The sequence below is a fragment of the Calidris pugnax genome, unplaced genomic scaffold (genome assembly GCF_001431845.1).
Source record: "Calidris pugnax isolate Ruff unplaced genomic scaffold, ASM143184v1 scaffold121, whole genome shotgun sequence".
In the NCBI taxonomy this organism is placed as follows: Eukaryota; Metazoa; Chordata; class Aves; order Charadriiformes; family Scolopacidae; genus Calidris; species Calidris pugnax.
The window spans coordinates 482,612-502,819 of NW_015090884.1; the positions used below are offsets into that span (position 1 = coordinate 482,612).

General features: G+C 45.7%; 1 protein-coding gene across 1 annotated transcript; it reads left to right on the top strand.

Moving 5' to 3' along the window:
• Positions 1-1,666: 1,666 nt before the first annotated feature.
• On the top strand, positions 1,667-16,063 carry CLNS1A (chloride channel, nucleotide-sensitive, 1A). The gene is made up of 7 exons (XM_014947112.1): positions 1,667-1,844; positions 4,455-4,591; positions 8,412-8,522; positions 9,260-9,370; positions 10,357-10,530; positions 12,306-12,390; positions 15,447-16,063. Exons 1-6 carry the CDS (start codon positions 1,696-1,698, stop codon positions 12,371-12,373), a joined length of 750 nt encoding a protein of 249 aa, XP_014802598.1. The 5' UTR covers positions 1,667-1,695; the 3' UTR covers positions 12,374-12,390; positions 15,447-16,063.
• Positions 16,064-20,208: the final 4,145 nt, after the last annotated feature.

The following is a 20,208-nucleotide window of genomic DNA, read 5'->3' on the forward strand; positions in this document are numbered from 1 at the left end:
CCAATATCCAATCTGAACCTCCCCTGGTGCAACTTGAGGCCATTTCCTCTTGTCCCATCGCCTGTTCCTTGGGAGAAGAAACCGACACCCCCCAGCTACACCCTCCTTTCAGGGAGCTGGAGAGAGTGAGAAGGTCTCCCCTCAGCCTCCTTTTCTCCAGGCTCAACACCCCCAGCTCCCTCCTGTTGTCGGTAATGTGAGAAACACCAACTCACATCTTAAAATTTAAAGAGGACAAAGTCACCGAAGCAAAGGTTAAATAATTTATTAATACAAAACAGCGCTGAATCGGGTGCACCAAAAATAGGTGCACGCTGATCTTTCAGCTTTCAGGTATTTTATACCCTTATCCCGGCCACCTGAGTCTCTGTCTCTCTTTCCACAGGCTGAGAAGTTGGAGCTCACATTCTTCCCGACCGCCTTATTACAGGTTTAGTTCATATTTTTCCCATGCAAGGCACACATACACCTACTCTATGAAATCATTATTTTCGCGTTTGATTATTTGATTATGCTACACATTATTTCACAGTCTTTGCTACCACCTACTTGGCAGATTTACTGCCCAAGACTGGTTTCTTTGGCCTTATTGATACTCCCCTCCCCTCCGGGTTCCTGTGTTGAAGGCCAAGTTCCAGTCTGTTTCTCTTCCCCCAGATAACGCTCTGCCAACAAGGATCCCTTGACAGACCAAGGGATTTCTGGGGATGAATTGGACACAATTTATTAGACTCTACTATCACTAAGACTCCTTTGTTAGTCCTGACACACCAACAAGAATATGTCAATAAGCTGAAGCAAAACTTAGCTCGTTTCCCACAGTAATCATCTCAGCGCTCCTCTGCGCTTCCCTAATGAAAATTTTATTCCCAAAAATGCCCGAGGGGGATGCTCCTGGGTCACAGACCGCATCGCTCTGGGCAGAGGCCTCTGTCTCTCTTTCCACAGGCTGAGAAGTTGGAGCTCACATTCTTCCCGACCGCCTTATTACAGGTTTAGTTCATATTTTTCCCATGCAAGGCACACATACACCTACTCTATGAAATCATTATTTTCGCGTTTGATTATTTGATTATGCTACACATTATTTCACAGTCTTTGCTACCACCTACTTGGCAGATTTACTGCCCAAGACTGGTTTCTTTGGCCTTATTGATACTCCCCTCCCCTCCGGGTTCCTGTGTTGAAGGCCAAGTTCCAGTCTGTTTCTCTTCCCCCAGATAACGCTCTGCCAACAAGGATCCCTTGACAGACCAAGGGATTTCTGGGGATGAATTGGACACAATTTATTAGACTCTACTATCACTAAGACTCCTTTGTTAGTCCTGACACACCAACAAGAATATGTCAATAAGCTGAAGCAAAACTTAGCTCGTTTCCCACAGTAATCATCTCAGCGCTCCTCTGCGCTTCCCTAATGAAAATTTTATTCCCAAAAATGCCCGAGGGGGATGCTCCTGGGTCACAGACCGCATCGCTCTGGGCAGAGGCTGCGACTCACCCTCAAGAACACGACGTTTTGAGGTGAAACACCGTCCTTTCCCCTGTGGGTTGACGACGCCCGCCGGCGAGGCGGGAACGGCCCCAACATGGCGGCGGCGCGGGGACCATAGAGACGCGGCCAGAGGGGCCCGGGCAGGACGAGCAGTTCCGCTTCCGGCGGGCGCGGAGGAGGAGGAGGAGGAGGCGGCAGCCATGGTGGAGGAGGGAGGCGGCGACGGTGCCATGAGTTTCCTCAAGCGATTCCCGCCGCCGGCCGAAGGCGTTCGCCACCGGCAGCCCGACACGGAGGCGGTGCTGGCGGGGCGCACCCTGGGCGCCGGAACGCTTTACATCGCCGAGAGGTGAGGGTGGGGGGGGCGGAAAGTGAGTGTGTGTGGGGGAGCCCCGTAGGCCTCGGGGTGAGGGGGTCGCTCTGAGGGGATGCTGCCCGGCAGGAACCGGGGATACCGTCGTGAGGAGACTGTATGGCTTCTCCTGAGGGGGGGCGGGTTGTGAGGGGCCTCCCCTGGGGTCTGGTGGAGACCAGGCTGGGGGTGGAGGGGATGTCCTCTCCCCTGGGGGGAGTGTGGGGCCGCCCTGAGGGATTCCCTCCTCTGAAGGGACTGTGGGGTCTCCCCTGAGGGGATGTGGGGGGCTGTGTCCAGTTCTGGGCTCCCCAGTTCAAGAAGGACAGGGAACTGCTGGAGAGGGGACAGCAGAGGGCTGCAAAGATGAAGAGGGGCCTGGAGCATCTCAGGAGGAGAGGCTGAGGGACTTGGGTCTTTTTAGTCTGGAGAAGGTGAGACTGAGGGGGGATCTGATCAATGCTTATAAATACTTAAAGGGTAGGTGTCAAGAGGGTGGGGCCAGTCTTTTTTCAGTGGTGCCCAGTGACATGACAAGAGGAAATGGGCACAAACTTGAACATGGGAAGCTCCATCTAAACATGAGGAGGAACTTCTTCACTTTGAGGGTGGCAGAGCCCTGGAAGAGGCTGCCCAGAGAGGTGGTGGAGTCTCCTTCTCTGGAGACATTCAAACCCCACCTGGACACGTTCCTCTGCAACCTGCTCTGGGTGACCCTGCTTGGCAGAGGGTTGGACAAGGTGATCTCTGAAGGTTCCTTCCAACCCTGTATCATTATGTGACTCAAAAAAGGGGGGCCGTTGTGTGGGGGACACCCTCAAAGAGGGCTGAGGGGCAGGCTCTGAGGGACTTCCCCTTTATTCTTGCTGGAAATGGTTTTTAAACAACGCAAGAGTGAAGAGCACAGCCAGGGCATCCGGCTGGTTGAGACATGAAAAGCACTCGGTACCTCTCTTCCCTTGACAGGGGAGCGACCAGGGCTGTTGGTTTTCTGCTGTGGTTCTGTGAAGTCTTTCATGTCACATTAATCACGTGGGCACTCCGTGTTCTCACTAGGCACAAATAAGTGAGGTTATGGTGGAAGACGTATCCTCCCTGCCTTGCACAGTTCAAGAAGAGAGCTTGCTATAAAGGCAACATCATTTTTCTTCACCGTGGAAATGTACTCTGAATATAATATATTTCCACAGTGGAAGAGTGTTGTTAGAACAAAAACACCATCTAAAATGTATACTTAGGCATGAATTGTCTTTTAAAACCTTTAGACCTTGAAATGTTTATAAACCAGGAAATATTTGAGGGGGTTTTGCCTGACCTAGACTTGTTAGTGATGTTGTGTTCCTCTCGGAGAGGAATCTCTCTGGAATTTGAGTTACTGCTTTGTTTAGTTGTAGATACAAGGGTTTCTGTTCGCGCGGCGCCTGCTCTCAACACGTATAATGCTGAGTTTCCTTGTAACTTGCTTTCAGTACTTTTTTTGTGTGAAGCACGTAAAATGCTGCCAGCTTCTTCCCAAAATGTTTCCAGCGTGTTGCAGAGCTTTTACCAGAGCCACTTGCTGCTCCTGAATAGAAAACGCCTCCGCAGGAGTGCGGTGCCGTGGGAGAACCGGGCGGACAATGCGGCTTTGGATCCGTGTGCTGCCTCCGTGTCAGCAGCTGTAAATGGTTAGAACTGGCTGAGGGAGGCTAGGAAAGAAATTCCTTGCTCCCACTGCATTATCTCTCGCTCTCAGCCTGATTTCCTGGGACAAGGAGGCTTTCTGTGACCTTCTCAGTGGTTTTGTCCCTCCAGAAAAAAACTTGGACGCTGAGTTTTGCACGTGATGGAGGTCTCGCTTTCTGCCTCTCCCTATTTCTGTTCTCTGCCTGACCTCATCGATCACAGATGCCCAAAAACTAGCTTGGGTTTGATTTCTGGGCCGCTGGAAAGACATGGATCTCTGTGATATGAAGGAGGTAGCAGCCCAGTGGTGCCAACCCGTGCTGTCTCTTGGTGTGGTCAGGGATGAGAGTGAAAATGCGGGGAAGCAGAAGTTGTAGAACCTAAGTTGTGAAGGGAGGGAAACCATAACCTGGTTTCCTTACCTCTGCTGGTCACAAAACTGGTTGTTTTTCTACATACAGGCTATACCTACATCAAGATCTCTGATTCTTCAGAAAATACAACCTGACTTTTCTTTCAGTATCCACTTTATCTTGCAAAATCAGAGAACGTTTAATAGTTTGAGTTATTAATCGTATTCTGGAACCTCTGCAGTGAGCTTTGGGATGACAGCTATTTATAGGGAGAAGAAAATGAAGAGGTAGGGAGAGAAATTCGGGATTTAGTGTGAATGTGATAAAGTTGAAATATGTTTAGGGAGCTCAGCTTCGTATTCTTTAAGAAAAGGTAGGGTTTTTTTACCTCAGCCATTAGTTGTTGCAAGGTCCTGTTTGGGCAGGTCCAGGACTATATTACCTGAGAGCGGGGTAGGTGCCTTGTCTGGAATTACTCACTTTTTGGGGGTTGATTTGCATTTCTGCAGGCGTGAGTTGGGTACCTTGGATTCCTCTGTTAGTTTCTAACTTGTCTCTTCTGTTTTTTTTCCCCCCACCTCCTTGTTAGTCGCCTGTCTTGGCTGGAAAACTCTGGAGTTGGCTTCTCCTTGGATTATCCCACCATAAGTTTACACGCCGTCTCCAGGGACCTGAGCGCCTTCCCCTCCGAGCACTTGTACGTCATGGTCAATGCCAAATTTGAAGGTATGCCCAGAGTCTTGCTTAGTGCTCCCACGTGGTCCTGGGAGGCAGGATTTTTTCTTCAAAGAGAGTAAATTCTGTTTTTAAAAATTATATGCTTCATTCAAGTAATACCTTGTATTTTCTTTTTCGTTTCTCTGAAGGATGGTTGTTTTAGAATCATAAGGACCTTTCAGATCATCCAGTTCAACCATCAACCTAACTCTGATAAAAAATCATCACTAAACCATGTCTCTAAGCACTATATCAGCCCAACTTTTGAACACCTCCAGGGATGGTGCCTCTACCACTGCCCTGGGCAGCCCATTCCAAGGCTTAATAACCCTTGCAGTGTCAAAATTGTTCCTAATATCCAATCTGAACCTCCCCTGGTGCAACTTGAGGCCATTTCCTCTTGTCCTATGGCCTGTTCCTTGGGAGAAGAGACCCATCCCCACCTCTCTACACCCTCCTTTCAGGGAGTTGTGGAGAGAGATCTCCCCTCGGCCTCCTTTTCTCCAGGCTGAACACCCCCAGCTCCCTCAGCCTCTCCTCACAAGACTTGTGCTCCAGACCCCTCACCAGCTCCGTTGCCCTTCTCTGGACCTGCTCCAGCCCCTCAATGTCTTTTTTTGTGGTAAGGGGCCCAAAACTGGACACAGAAGCATAGCTTTGCCCTTGTTCAGAGTCATTTCTCTACTGTTGAGCTCTCAGCATGTGAGTACCTACAGCTGGAGCCGCTGAAAATGGGTTCTCTGCTCTCTTACACTCATTTTAAATAAATTAGTTCCTCTGCTCTCTCCCCGTGATACCAGGTTAAGTATCATTTTTGCTTTATTAAATTTATGTTAATGTTGCTACCCTCTGCAGCCTGTATGAATTCCTGCTGATTCCCATTAGCCTGGAGCGCTCATTCATTATCTCCCACAGCTTGCTTAAAAAAATATGGCGATATGGGTCTTTGTAGGTGAACCCAGAACCAGCCTTTTCACCAGCCTTGCTTTGACCTAGAAAAAACAAGCTTTCTGCTTCATTATTTCTATGGAAATTTTCAGGTTTTGATGTATTGACTTTTTTCTTCACTGGAAGAGGCTGCCCAGAGAGGTGGTGGAGTCTCCTTCTCTGGAGACATTCAAACCCCACCTGGACACGTTCCTGTGCAACCTGCTCTGGGTGGACCTGCTCTGGCAGGGGGTTGGACTAGATGATCTCCAGAGGTCCCTTCCAACCCTATGTGATTCTGTGATTCTTCCATCAGACCTGTTCATATTTTAAGAGTGTGATAAACTACCTTCTTGATCGAAGAGTAGCGAGTGTTAAGTGTTGAGCAGGTCTCCTTTCCCCTTCATGCCTACTAGTCATTGTAGTTCAAGTCTGGCTTTTAATTTTTCTTTAAATAGTTTATATACTGAGAGTACTGACAAGACTCTGAGGAGGCAGAGGCGTTTTTAAGCTATTAATACTTCCCTTTATTTCCTTCTCTCATATGAGTGGGGTTCTCTGACAATCTGTCACCACAAATCGTCAGAGAATGTGTGCGTGCACCTCTTGGTTCTTCTTCCCTCATTTTCCTTTGTGTTTATTTGAAGTGACCAGAGCTTAGTCTGAAGAAAGGTGTTTGATATTTTCATATAGGATAGGATTTTTCATATAGGATACCCCTATTTGGGGTATCCTGCGATAGTCCTTATCTATAAATCCTTAACAGACTTAATTTTTATGAGGATTTTTGTTATTTTATTTTTTAAAATTCATCAATTCTGGCTACATTAAATCACCTACAGCAAGTGGAAGGTTTGTTTAGTTTCCAGGTTTACCCCTGGCCCAGGACTGTAACCGTTGAATAGTGTTAAACCCAAACCTCTCCACTTCTTTGGCTGCAGGAGGTTTCATTTCTTCCTTGGGCCGAGTACATTTTGTTCTTCCTCTGCAAGTTTTTGTTGCATTTTCTGTGTGTGTGTGCCTCATCCTCGCCTCTTTTTTAGAAAAGGCAACCAGAGGGTTGGCTTCACTGAAAACAAAGAGCTGGACTTGGCAGTAACAAGCTGTGCCCGCGGGTGTCAGTTGGAAAAGGATTGTGTGGCTTCCTTGGAGACTTCATTTCTGGGGGCAGCTGGTTGGCAGCTTCTTGGCTTCTTCGTATTCTTGGCCGTGCCAGTTTTGTTTGTGATAAAAGCCACTCTTGGGGGAAGAGCCTTAACTGTATTGCTCTTTTTCTGTAGAAAAGAATTCTGCAGTTTTGAGGTTGTCAGTGCAGCGTCCCCAGCCACAAAGTGATGAGCTGGGGTCCATCAGGAAGAGTGGGACCAGCAGATGGAGGGAGGTCATCCTGCCCATCTGCTCTGCCCTGGTGGGGCCCCAGCTGGAGCACTGGGACCAGTTCTGGGCTTCCCAGTTCCAGAAGGACAGGGAACTGCTGGAGAGGGGACAGCAGAGGGCTACGAAGATGATGAGGGGCCTGGAGCATCTCTCTTACGAGGAGAGGCTGAGGGACTTGGGTCTTTTTAGTCTGGAGAAGAGAAGGCTGAGGAGTGATCTGATCAATGCTTATAAATACTTAAAGGGTGGGTGTCAAGAGGATGGGGCCAGTCTTTTTTCAGTGGTGCCCAGGGACAGGACAAGAGGAAATGGGCACAGACTTGACTATAAGAAGTTCCATCTAAACATGAGGAGGAACTTCTTCACTGTGAGGGTGGCCCTGCTCTGGCAGGGGGTTGGACTAGATGATCTCCAGAGGTCCCTTCTGACCCCATAGCATTCTGTGATTCTGTGAACTGAAGCCATTTTCTTTCTGGCTTTAATATTTAGAGAAAATAAAATGCTGTTGTGTTGCTCATCTGGTCACAGGCATCGGGGAGCACAGCTTTGCCCACAGCTGTCACTGGCTCTGGGTGCAGTTTCTACCTCTGAGATGTTGTTGGCTGGCAAGGAGTGGCTGAAATCGAGTTGAGACCTTCTGTAAATGCCAGAGTTCTCAGGGAGAGGGCAGATGGGAAGCAAGTTGATTTCATGAGAGTAGCGTTAAGGATCTGTAAAATTCATGTGGTTTTAAAAAAATACATATAGAGCATAGTGCAGGTAAATGGTAATGATTGTAAATTGGGGGGGGGCGGGGGGGGGGCGAGCACAGTTGTTTTTAATAAGAATCAGTTTTCCTGAAGTACTTTGTGTGACCACTGCAGAAATCTAAAGTCCTAAAATTATAAATAGAGAAGTTTTTATGTGTGTTGCAAGAGTTGTCAAGATGATATCAGTAAGGTGGATGGGAGTGGGTGTGTTTGTGCCTCTCACAGGTTAGAATCATAGAATTGTCCAGGTTGGAAGGGACCTTTCAGATCATCTAGTCCAACCATCAACCTAACTCTGATAAAACCCACCACTAAACCATGTCTCTAAGCTCTATGTCAACCCGTCTTTTGAATCCCTCCAGGGATGGTGCCTCAACCACCTCCCTGGGCAGCCCATTCCAAGGCTTAATAACCCTGCAGTGTCAAAATTATTCCTAATATCCAACCTGAACCTCCCCTGGTGCAACTTGAGGCTGTTTCCTCTTGTCCCATCACCTGGGACTTGGGAGAAGAGACCGACTCCCCCCTGGCTACGCCCTCCTTTCAGGGAGTTGGAGAGAGCGAGAAGGTCTCCCCTTGGCCTTCTCCAGGCTGAACACCCCCAGCTCCCTCAGCTGCTCTTCACAAGACTTATTCTCCAAACCCCTCACCAGCTTCATTGCCCTTGTTGTATCCAGGTCTCTGATTTGATTACCTGTGTGTTCCTCAAAGAATAAATTTGACTTTTTTTTTGAGAAAATAAACATGTTTCTCTTAAATCTTTCAATTTCCTACAGAGGAGGGGACAAAAGAGCCTCCCGTGGCTGAAGGGGAGGAGGAGGAAGACAGCGATGACGACGCTGAACCGATTGCGGAATTCAGATTTGTGCCTAGTGACAAATCAGCCTGTAAGTGAAGAGGGAAATCACACTTTAGCTTAAAGTTCTACCTAAATGTGGAAGACACTGGGGCAGAGAGATGTAAATGACGTGATTCTTTAGTGTCCTCCTCTACTTAATTCATTTCTGGGTGCTGAAAAGAACAAAGCAAATTGTTTTATATTGCTGAAGCTGGAATACTTCAAGGAGCCACTTCTCAAGGAAAAATCCAGTGCTTTAAAATAGAGACTTTTAAGTCTAAATCCATGACACAGATAATCTTCTCTATATACATTCACAGAGAACTGATATGGCAAACATCTTCTTAATTACAAATTCAGTGATATTGTGAGTCAGCAACCATTTTATTAAGAACATACTAATGTCCAGATGCTGGAAAGCAGTTGTATCCTGACTGGTGTGGAGCTTAGTTGTATCCAAGTTCTAAGAATTTTTTGTATTAGATGCCGCAAGGAATCCTGTGGGGGGTAACCACAGGCTGAATTGTCCAAAGATAAACATTTTTTCCTCAGTGAAATAACGGGAAAGTGCTCTTAAGAGGATAAAACACCGAGCTGGAATTGGGAAACATGGTTTGTTTCTTGCGTGGCTCCTTGGACGATGTTTTCGAATATGAATTCAGTGGTGGGTTTTGGTAAAGGAATATTGTGGATCTCTTTGGTCGCTTGGGCCAGGATTTCTTGCCTCTTGTTGTGGAGTGTTGGTGGAGAAACGAGGGAGGTCTGTGTTCATTTGTGTTCCTGCAGTGGAAGCCATGTTCTCAGCCATGTGTGAATGCCAAGCTCTGCACCCAGACCCAGATGATGAAGATTCAGACAACGATTACGAAGGGGAGGAGTACGACGTCGAGGCCCGTGGTTCGTAACACTTCTTTCTTTTGAAATATCTACCAGGTCCTGGATACCAGGAACTTCTCCTGCGGTGTCTGCCATGAGAATGGTTTGGGCTGTTAAGAAGTTCCTTGTTTATCTTGCTGAAACATTCTTCATGCCACAGAGACAATGTAAAACCTCAGAAATCTGCAGATGATGTGTAGTTTAGCTGTCAGAAATCACTGGAATTCAGCAAAACACATTGTTCTTGACCCTACCTGGAGATCTGCTCCCAGCTCTGGGGCCCCAACATAAGAAGGACATGGACCTGTTGGAGCGGGGCCAGAGGAGGCCACAAGGATGCTGGGAGGGCTGGAGCCCCTCTGCTGTGAGGACAGGCTGAGAGAGTTGGGGGGCTTCAGCCTGGAGAAGAGAAGGATCCAGGGAGACCTTGGAGCCCCTTCCAGTGCCTCAAGGGACTCCAGGGAAGATGGGGAGGGACTTTTTACAAGGGTATGTAGTGACAGGGTGCGTGGTAATGGCTTCAAAGTGGAAGAGGGGAGATTTAGATGAGATCTCAGGAAGAAATTCTTTGCTGTGAGGGTGGTGAGACCCTGGAACAGGTTGCCCAGAGAAGCTGTGGCTGCCCCATCCCTGGAGGTGTTCAAGGCCAGGCTGGACGGGGCTTTGAGCAACCTGGTCTGGTGGGAGGTGTCTCTGCCCAGGCCAGGGGGTTGGAACTGGATGATCTTTAAGGTCCCTTCCAACCCAAATCATTCTATGATTCAAAAGCCCAAATCACAAATAGCAGCCTTCCTGTTCCCAGTGGATGTGCTGGCCCAAGTTCAGTGCCATTGACGTGGCGTGGTGAGTTGACATCACCCTGTATGTTCCATAACCTATATAAGCAGCCTTTTAATCTCAGTCTGTTAATTTTAGCGTAACTTGCCGAACTGTTATCCTCTTCCTCCACCCCTGCTTGATCCGGACTCCTGAACTCAGATCTGATAAACATGAACTTGTTTTCTCAGAGCTGGAACAAGGTGACATCCCGAGCTTTTACACTTACGAAGAAGGATTGTCGCATTTAACCGCAGAAGGTCAGGCCACCCTGGAGAGGTTAGAAGGCATGTTAGCCCAGTCCGTCAGCAGCCAGTACAACATGGCAGGAGTGAGAACAGAAGACTCCATAAGGGAGTTTGAAGGTAAGAAATCCTTTTCTTTTACTAAAATATATGAAAACAATGATTCTCCAGCCTGGCAAGGATTTCCTGGTGGGATTCCCTGGAATAGTGGTAGGGTGAAGTTGATTTAGGATTAAAAAAAAGAATGTCTACACTGGGATTAGGAAGCAATTTGCACTCTAAACAGGTAATACTATTTATTTTTTTGAATATCCTAAATTGTAAATTAATAATTCCCTTACAGATTTCAGTGTGAATTCATAATCACTCAAATAGACTAGAACAGATTTTTTTTAAAAATCTGCTTTTCTGAAGGATGCAGTCTCTTAACTTGACTGATTGTTCAAATATATATTTAAGGAGTAAGGTTTCCTTTTGTTGGAAAAAAACCCCAGTCTCTCAAAATTTGCCTTTTCTCCATCGTGTTTTTCCTGGAGCAATATATTAACGGGGAGAAGAATGGGGAAGTAGTTTAGTAGCTTTTCTTCTTTTTTTGGATATAAATCTGAGTTTTTAATGGGGCTTGGCATTCTTGAAGGATGAAAAATGGTGTGGCTGCTGTGGATTTCTAGCTCTCAGCTTGTCCAGAATAGTCAACAGAATCATAACTAATCAATTATTTTTTTTAATCTTTTTTTGCCTTGTCAGTTGTTTACAGGTTCTCTTTGTTCCACAACTTTGAATAGATTTATATAATGTAAAGATAACTTGGTTATATACTCCTGTTTTAGCAGTGCCCTTCATCGGAAAATTTTGTCAGGTTTCTGACCCTGAAAATTATGAAAATTAAAATAAATTGCACAGCAAATACCTCACATGTCTCAAAGCCATCGTCATCAGTTTTATTGGCCTTCCCGATCTTATTTGCTACGGTTCCGCTTCTTGGTTTGTACAATTATTGATATCCCCGGGGCTGCTCAGTTTCTGAATTCTGTTATTTTTTGACATTGTAACATAAAGCGATAGTTCTTTTTTTTTCCCTCAAAATTATAATTGCCGAGAGCGGTTTCAGAACAGGATCAAGCTTCTTTCTGGTAGAGCACGATTAATTAAAGCTTTTAAAAGGAATCGTGGCATTTATTACACGGAAATTTCATTTAAGAAGTGAAATAGTTTAAATCCAGCATTTAAGCCTTTTAATAAGATGGGGTGAGACGAGGCTGTAGGTGATGTCTTTAAGTGACCGACAGATCGAGCTGGAACAAAACCAGAAATTTGTGAGCTCATCAGTGTTTCTCCTTGGGCTGCTGCCAGAAGTTCAGAGGAGGTTTCTGCTCTGGCCGCCTCTTGTCAACAGAGGGCACTCGCTCTCTTCCCTGTGTTAATTAGGGCTACGAAGATGATGAGGGGCCTGGAGCATCTCTCTGATGAGGAAAGGCTGAGGGACTTGGGTCTTCTTAGTCTGGAGAAGAGAAGACTGAGGGGGGATCTGATCAACACCTATAAATACTTAAAGGGTGGGTGTCAAGAGGATGGGGCCAGTCTTTTTTCAGTGGTGCCCAGTGACAGGACAAGAGGAAATGGGCACAAACTTGAACATAAAAAGTTCCACCTAAACATGAGGAGGAACTTCTTCACTTTGAGGGTGGCAGAGCCCTGGCAGAGGCTGCCCAGAGAGGTGGTGGAGTCTCCATCTCTGGAGACATTCAAAATCCACCTGGACGTTTTTCTGTGCAACCTGCTCTGGGTGGACCTGCTCTGGCAGGAGGGTTGGACTAGATGATCTCCAGAGGTTCCTTCCAACCCCATATCACCCTGTGATTCTGTGATACCCAGCATTGACTGTTGTTTTCCAGATGGGATGGAGGTGGACATAGCTCCAGTAGTTGCGGGGCAGTTTGAAGATGCAGAAGTGGATCACTGAGGAGGACATTCACTGCTGTAAGTTCTTCTGTCTTCCACCAGCGACACTTTTCAGTCCTGCAGAGCTTTCTGTCTCTTTAGTTTGTATAACACACGTGATCCCAGCCAGACCTCCTGCGGGAGGTATCATGTGATGTCAGGATGATGGTGATTTAGAGAAGGAAAAGGTAGTTATCACAAGTGTGGAAAGACAATCTGTCCAAAATTGCCTATTGGTATCAACCGCTGTGCTGTGTGGATGTGTCTGTCTGGAAGACAGATCAGCCGTTTGGTAAATGAAGGATTATCCCATCTCAAAGGCTCTGAGATGCTGATACATAAATGCTGGAGCTGTTGCTGGGATGTCTCTGTCCTTAGTGTCCATTATCTCACCCTTAGTGTGCAAGATTTCCCAGCGCCTTGAGTCCATCTCTTCCTTCACTGTAAGCAGAGCAGGAGCAGTTCCTGGTAAAGTTCCTGAGCAATCAGGATGGGATTGTTGTCAGAAACACACAACGTAGAGACAACACCCTGCCCAGGTGGTTGTGCCAGTGTCCCCTCTTCCCTACTGTCACCCCTACTGCTTTTGTCCCCTTAGTGGCATTACAAGACGTGCCGGCGTTTCCTCGTTGGTGCTGGGTGGGAGAAGAAGAGCTGCTTCTTCTGGGACTGTGTGTGTGGTGGCAGACAGGCAAAGCTCAGGGGAGGGAAGAGGAGATGGGAAAGGGAAGAAAGGGCCACAAAAACACCTTTTAATCCTCTCTCGTGAGACCCCACCTGGAGCACTGTGTCCAGCTCTGGAGTCCTCAGCACAGGAAGGACGTGGACCTGTTGGAGCGGGGCCAGAGGAGGCCACGGAGATGCTGGGAGGGCTGGAGCCCCTCTGCTGTGAGGACAGGCTGAGAGAGTTGGGGGGGTTCAGCCTGGAGAAGAGAAGGCTCCAGGGAGACCTTTGAGCCCCTTCCAGTCCCTCGAGGGGCTCCAGGAAAGATGGAGAGAACTCCTGATCAGGGAGTGGAGCCATAGGATGAGGGAAAACAGTTTTAAACTGAAAGAGAGGATATTTAGGTGAGATCTCAGGAAGAAATTCTTTGCTGTGAGGGTGGTGAGACCCTGGAACAGGTTGCCCAGAGAAGCTGTGGCTGCCCCATCCCTGGAGGAGTTCAAGGCCAGGCTGGATGGGGCTTGGAGCAACCTGGTCTGGTGGGAGGTGTCCCTGTCCATGGCTGGGGGGTTGGAACTGGATGATCTTTAAGGTCCCTTCCAACCCAAACCATTCTGTGATCCTATGAAATAAGACAATGACACGCTGAAAAAAGTGGATGGGAATGGGTGAGAAGTAGTTGATCAGGGATTACAGAGAAGGGCTGTTGCTGAGGGGTGATGTGCATCTCCCCTCCTCCTCTGTTGCTTGTTTTACTCTGTTTCTGAATTTGTTTTTCTGATCTTGACCGCTGCCACCGGTTCTGAATTAGTATTTATTGTTTGGTTTAAGAGCTCAAATTTTTCTTCAGTTGCTCTTCCTACCCTGGGGAAGACTTTGCAGCACAGAGTGGAGCCGTTATAAAAAAAAAAGTCAAGATACTGGTTGTTCCACCACTGGACTGTTGCCGTATTTGATAAAGGGCACATTTTAAAATTAGGGAAATCTTTTCAGCTGTAGATGAAGCGCCTCTCGGTGAATGGAAGGCTTAGCTCTGATAATGACCATCTCCAAAATGGTTTTGATCTCTGGTTTATAAAACAAATAAATTAAAAAAAATAGAATTGTGCTGTTGAAAATTCAAATTTGAATGGTTAATGTCCTGGTTTAAACTCGAGCAGGATTAAGGAGAGTTACTTGCTGGTAGCCGTATTTGATAAAGGGCACATTTTAAAATTAGGGAAATCTTTTCAGCTGTAGATGAAGCGCCTCTCGGTGAATGGAAGGCTTAGCTCTGATAATGACCATCTCCAAAATGGTTTTGATCTCTGGTTTATAAAACAAATAAATTAAAAAAAATAGAATTGTGCTGTTGAAAATTCAAATTTGAATGGTTAATGTCCTGGTTTAAACTCGAGCAGGATTAAGGAGAGTTACTTGCTGGCAGCAGATCTCTAAGGAGCGAGGTAGTGCTGGTAGATAAAACCTGTAAGAAGTAGTTTTGGAATTCAGTGGAATTCCTCCTGCTGCTTAACTCCGGGCCTTCCACAGTGTGGCAGATGGCTGGGGGAGATTAATTACTAACTAATGAAGAGGTGACTGTATAGGGAGCCCTTCTATCCTTCTGCTTTCACTGCTTGGAGCTGAGGAGCCGATGGAGCCATCTTCAAGTGCAGGGTCAAGTGTTGTGGTGACATCGCTCCAGGTGGCAGTTTGGGACCTGTGGGCGTGATGGGCCTTTTTTAAAATACCCACCAGCCTGAGAGTAATTGAAATAAGTTCATTAATGAAGGGTGTAAAGAACTGAAGGGGTGAAGGGAGGAGAACAGCTCTTGCTGGTCTGTGCTAATCACCCTGCTAATGATCAGCGTGGTTCTACGCTCTGAAAATAGGGGTGGAGAGGGAGGACATTGTCATCTTCTCCATCCTCTGTGGAGCAGCTCAGCCCTTTGAACCTCCTGAACCCCAAAAAACGATTTACAGGAACATCTTGTTGCTGATCCTTTAGAGAGCAACGCGCCACCCTGCCTCTAAAGCGATGCCCTGGTGGGGACACACTCGTGTTGCGTGTTACCGCTCGTTACCCAAACGAGATGTGACAGTCGTTTGCTGAAGCTCCCGAAAGACTTGGCTGCCAGTCGATTTCTACTGGTCATGGTTTTTGTCTGTCGCATCACGGGGTTGTGTTGATTGTTCCCAAGCAACCGGTGGGGTCTGTGCCTGGTGGGGTCTTCCAGGGCTCAACTGTGGGTTGTCATCACACGGTGTCCTTAGTTGACCTCGATTTAGCTTTAATGAACACGCTGTCGCAGGCAAAGATGCTCAGCCCTCCAGAAAATCAGTGGCTTCGCAGTCGATCGCTGTCCTCTGGGACTGCAAACCGCTCTGTAAAGATGAATCAAGCTTTTCTTTTCATGCCAATTCTGTAAATTTGGTGTCTTCTGTCTTTCAGATCCCTCTTGGTGGCACTTCCAGAATAAGCTGGTAAAACTGAAGGCACTGCAGTGACTATCGGGAGTTAACCTTTCTTTTAATGACCTAAGCTTAGACATCTAGGTCCATAAATGCTTTTATAGATGTTTAAAACAGGGTTTGACGTTTCTGACCACTATGGGGTTATTCAAACAAACAAACAACAAAAAAACCCAACCCACAAACAAAAAGAACCAATAAAACCTCTTCCATCTAACACTTGAATGGGGCTAATCAGGGGTCATTTCAAAGAAGCCTTCGTAGGAATTCTGGGACTTGAGAAATAAAGCTGTAATTAGAAGAGGATTTTCGATTGTCCTAGAATTTGCCGTATTTTTGTACCTGTTCGTTACGTCGCTGGAGCAGAATGGAAAATGTTACACGTAGGGTTGGCCAAGGATTAAAAGTGAAGCTAAATTCAAAGCCCCTCCAAATTACCTGGCTTCATCCGGTCAGCGCTGTCCCTTTCACTCCTGGGAGAGCAGCGGTCGGGTGGAGATGGAAGGCAGCCCCCAAAGTCCTGGAAAAAAAGAGAATCGTTTTGTGTCTTTGTATGAAACGTTAACAACATTGTTAAATAAACTAAGATTTTTTTGGGTTGTTTTTTTTTTTTTTTTTCATATCTCACAATTAACTCTGTGTTGCGCTTTCTCTGTCCTTTCCTTCGGCGGCTCCGAGCTGACCTCGTTCGGGTTTTAACACTCTCTTTTATCACAAAAAATAAGTCCGGTGAAGCCGTTTTCATCGTTTCTCTAGATGGGAGGATAAAAAGGCAGACTGTTTTCAGAGCGTGCTCGTTAAGATGGAATTAATCTGGCATGTCCCAAAGGTGGGGAGCCAGTTTTGGATTGCCCAAAGCTTCGTCCTCTTGGAGCATTTACCATTTTATCTCTCTGGTGGAGGTTTTGCCATGGGGTGATGTCAGTAAATTCAAGTTGGTTTTTTTCCCTGATATTCAAATTCCAGTAGTAAACTTTCTCCGTTTTCATTTGAGCTGGAGTTGACTTGTGAATTTGTTTTCAATATCATGATGTTGGTGTCCTGACTTCTTTGTCAGGAAGTGCAGTGACAGGACAAAGGGTGATGGTTTTAAGTTGGAAGAGGGGAGATTTAGATGAGATCTCAGGAAGACATTCTTTAGTGTGAGGGTGGTGAGACCCTGGAACAGGTTGCCCAGGGAATTTGTGGATGGCCCATCCCTGGAAGTGTTGAAGGCCAGGCTGGATGGGGCTTTGAGCAACCTGGTCTGGTGGGAGGTGTCCCTGCCCATGGCAGGGGGTTGGAACTGGATGATCTTTGAGGTCCTTTCCAACCCAAACCATTCTATGATTCTATGTAAGGTTTTAGGGATACAGAGAACACAGGAGGGCACAGAGCGATGCTTTCACTTTTGTGCTGGGATTTGGAGAACCTTCACAGGGTGACATTTTGGGACAGCTAAAACTCCACCAGCGCCGTAGATCAGGAAAGAAGGTTCATGCAATATGAAGTCACCATTCGTTGTCAAAACAGACAGGTTTGGTTTTGGGGGTTTTTGGTAGAAACCTTAGTTATTGGAGTTACTGTTTTTCATATTAAACCGCAGATTACTCGTTATATATTGTAGTAGATGGACCGTTCCTGGCTTCCCTTGGTCCTCACTGAGCCATGGGAAGCTCCAGAGGGAGGATTTGTTGTGTCCTGCTGTTGAGCCCCATGAGGAGGCATCTTATGGTGCTTCCCATCAACTCAGAGGAGCGAGGTTAATTTTGGCGAGGTGGAAAAAGCCCTGGGTGAGCCCTGGAGGCAGCGTCGGGAAGCGATCTTGTGTGGATTGGCAAATTTTTATTTTCAAGAAAACTTTGTATTTAAGCGCTGTGTTAAGTGTTCTGGGAACACTTAAATTTCGTAAGCGTTCATTACTTCAAATATAAAATGTTAATTTTTGTGTGTGCTCCAAAATAATAGTTAAATTCTAAATTCCAAGGGTTATGGAATTCAGGTTGGAATTCTAAATTCCAAAAATAGTTAAATTCAGTTCCTAACTTAAGTTTTCTTTTTCATTCTTTCTGCTACTTTCTGGTTTTGCCTTCATTTAGTCCATTTAAGACTTGTCTATTTTCTTAGTGAGTTTTTATATTCTACTGGCTATAACTAGAGCAACAACTTGTTAATCACCCAGATTCAGACCATTATTTTATTTTTAAACTCGACATTATGCCAAAATAAACAACGTAGATGAACAGAACTTCAGATCTGACCTCTTTGGTTCCTGGACTTTGCTTTCGCAGGGGTGAAAAACGATGTGGAATCTAAGAAACCTTGGTTGCCTGGAGCTTTGTATCTTTTTTTCCCTTTTCCCTGGCAGCCTGGTTTATTTTTGAGACCTTTACCCCGTGGGCTTCAAAAAGACCTGCGAATCGGGCTCATTTCTGTAAGAAACAAGGCTGAAAACTTGAATACACCTGTAAAGGCAAAGACCCAGGAGGAAAAAAAAAGTCATTTATTGGGATATTCCTTTAGCAGGGCTCCTCCCACCAGCATCCCATGGTGCTGCTGAGTGATAACCCACCAGTTTTAGTTCTCTTCAGTATATTAGAAAGCTATTTTATTTTTTTTTATTTTTATTTTAATGACTGGATACAGGGTGGTGGATTAAGACTCTCGCATGAAAAGCGTGTTCAAACAGTTGATTTCATTTTGCAATGTAATCTTAAAGATAACCTCGGAAAATTAAAAGGAGAAAAAAGATTTTATTGCAACGAGTAAGAAATTACATGAAAATATTTTCCTTCCCCAACTCTTGCAAAAAAAGACGGCTGACAACAGTAGCTGATTAAGACTTGGTTCATAATTTTACTGTGAAAAAAAACACAATCCTGTCTGGTTCCCCCCTCCTTCCTCGGAGATTATGGTCTGTGAGGGGACTTGGGAAATGAGTTGAGGGAAATGAGTTGAGGGACTCGCTACTGGGATCTCCATAGAACTTATTAATTACCTCTCCTTTCAAACTTAGTAACTATAGAAAGAAAATCTGAATTTAGTCTTAAATTTGGAAAATTCATTTTGGCCTATATACAAATTAAGATGCATCCAGAAGGAGAAACCTTATAGTAGAAAGGGAGCTTCAGAGGATGGTCCCTATCGGTGGTGTCCTCCTCAGCTGAGGCTCCGAAGGGCATGTTGGTGCCAGTTTGGGTACGGAGCTTTCCTGTGGTTTTAGCTCTTTTATTTATTCTCCTGTATTGCAAATTCATTTATTTCAAGAAAAATATCCCATAAGAGTTACATAAAATCAAGGACAAATGCAATTCCACATGATTCCTCCCTATATACTGTGTCTATTTTACTCTGCGTAGAGGCAGCAGTAATCTCAGATTGTTCTTTTTTTTTTTTTTTTTTTTTGGCCAGGTTTGGCTTTGTTTCTTCCTCCAAAAGAGAGAAAACTGGTTCACCTGGGCATGATGGAAGGAGGAGAACTGGGAATCCCAGTCCTTATCGGGGCTCTTTCCTGATTTATCTCTGATTTTCCCCCCGGATTGCTTTGTGGCTGCACGTGCTGCTTACACCCATACAGAGAACACAGGAGGGCACAGAGCGATGCTTTCACTTTTGTGCTGGGATTTGGAGAACCTTCACAGGGTGACATTTTGGGACAGCTAAAACTCCACCAGCGCCGTAGATCAGGAAAGAAGGTTCATGCAATATGAAGTCACCATTCGTTGTCAAAACAGACAGGTTTGGTTTTGGGGGTTTTTGGTAGAAACCTTAGTTATTGGAGTTACTGTTTTTCATATTAAACCGCAGATTACTCGTTATATATTGTAGTAGATGGACCGTTCCTGGCTTCCCTTGGTCCTCACTGAGCCATGGGAAGCTCCAGAGGGAGGAGTTGTTGTGTCCTGCTGTTGAGCCCCATGAGGAGGCATCTTATGGTGCTTCCCATCAACTCAGAGGAGCGAGGTTAATTTTGGCGAGGTGGAAAAAGCCCTGGGTGAGCCCTGGAGGCAGCGTCGGGAAGCGATCTTGTGTGGATTGGCAAATTTTTATTTTCAAGAAAACTTTGTATTTAAGCGCTGTGTTACGTGTTCTGGGAGCACTTAAACTTCTAAGCGTTCATTACTTCAAATATAAAATGTTAATTTTTGTGTGTGCTCCAAAATAATAGTTAAATTCTAAATTCCAAGGGTTATGGAATTCAGGTTGGAATTCTAAATTCCAAAAATAGTTAAATTCAGTTCCTAACTTAAGTTTTCTTTTTCATTCTTTCTGCTACTTTCTGGTTTTGCCTTCATTTAGTCCATTTAAGACTTGTCTATTTTCTTAGTGAGTTTTTATATTCTACTGGCTATAACTAGAGCAACAACTTGTTAATCACCCAGATTCAGACCATTATTTTATTTTTAAACTCGACATTATGCCAAAATAAACAACGTAGATGAACAGAACTTCAGATCTGACCTCTTTGGTTCCTGGACTTTGCTTTCGCAGGGGTGAAAAACGATGTGGAATCTAAGAAACCTTGGTTGCCTGGAGCTTTGTATCTTTTTTTCCCTTTTCCCTGGCAGCCTGGTTTATTTTTGAGACCTTTACCCCGTGGGCTTCAAAAAGACCTGCGAATCGGGCTCATTTCTGTAAGAAACAAGGCTGAAAACTTGAATACACCTGTAAAGGCAAAGACCCAGGAGGAAAAAAAAAGTCATTTATTGGGATATTCCTTTAGCAGGGCTCCTCCCACCAGCATCCCATGGTGCTGCTGAGTG

Coding starts and splice junctions, on each gene's coding strand:
- CLNS1A (XM_014947112.1), top strand. CDS start 1,696: ATGGTGGAGGAGGGAGGCGGCGACGGTGCCATGAGTTTCCTCAAGCGA. Junction 4,592..8,411: donor GGTCAATGCCAAATTTGAAG/GTATGCCCAGAG, acceptor AATTTCCTACAG/AGGAGGGGACAAAAGAGCCT. Junction 9,371..10,356: donor GTACGACGTCGAGGCCCGTG/GTTCGTAACACT, acceptor TTGTTTTCTCAG/AGCTGGAACAAGGTGACATC.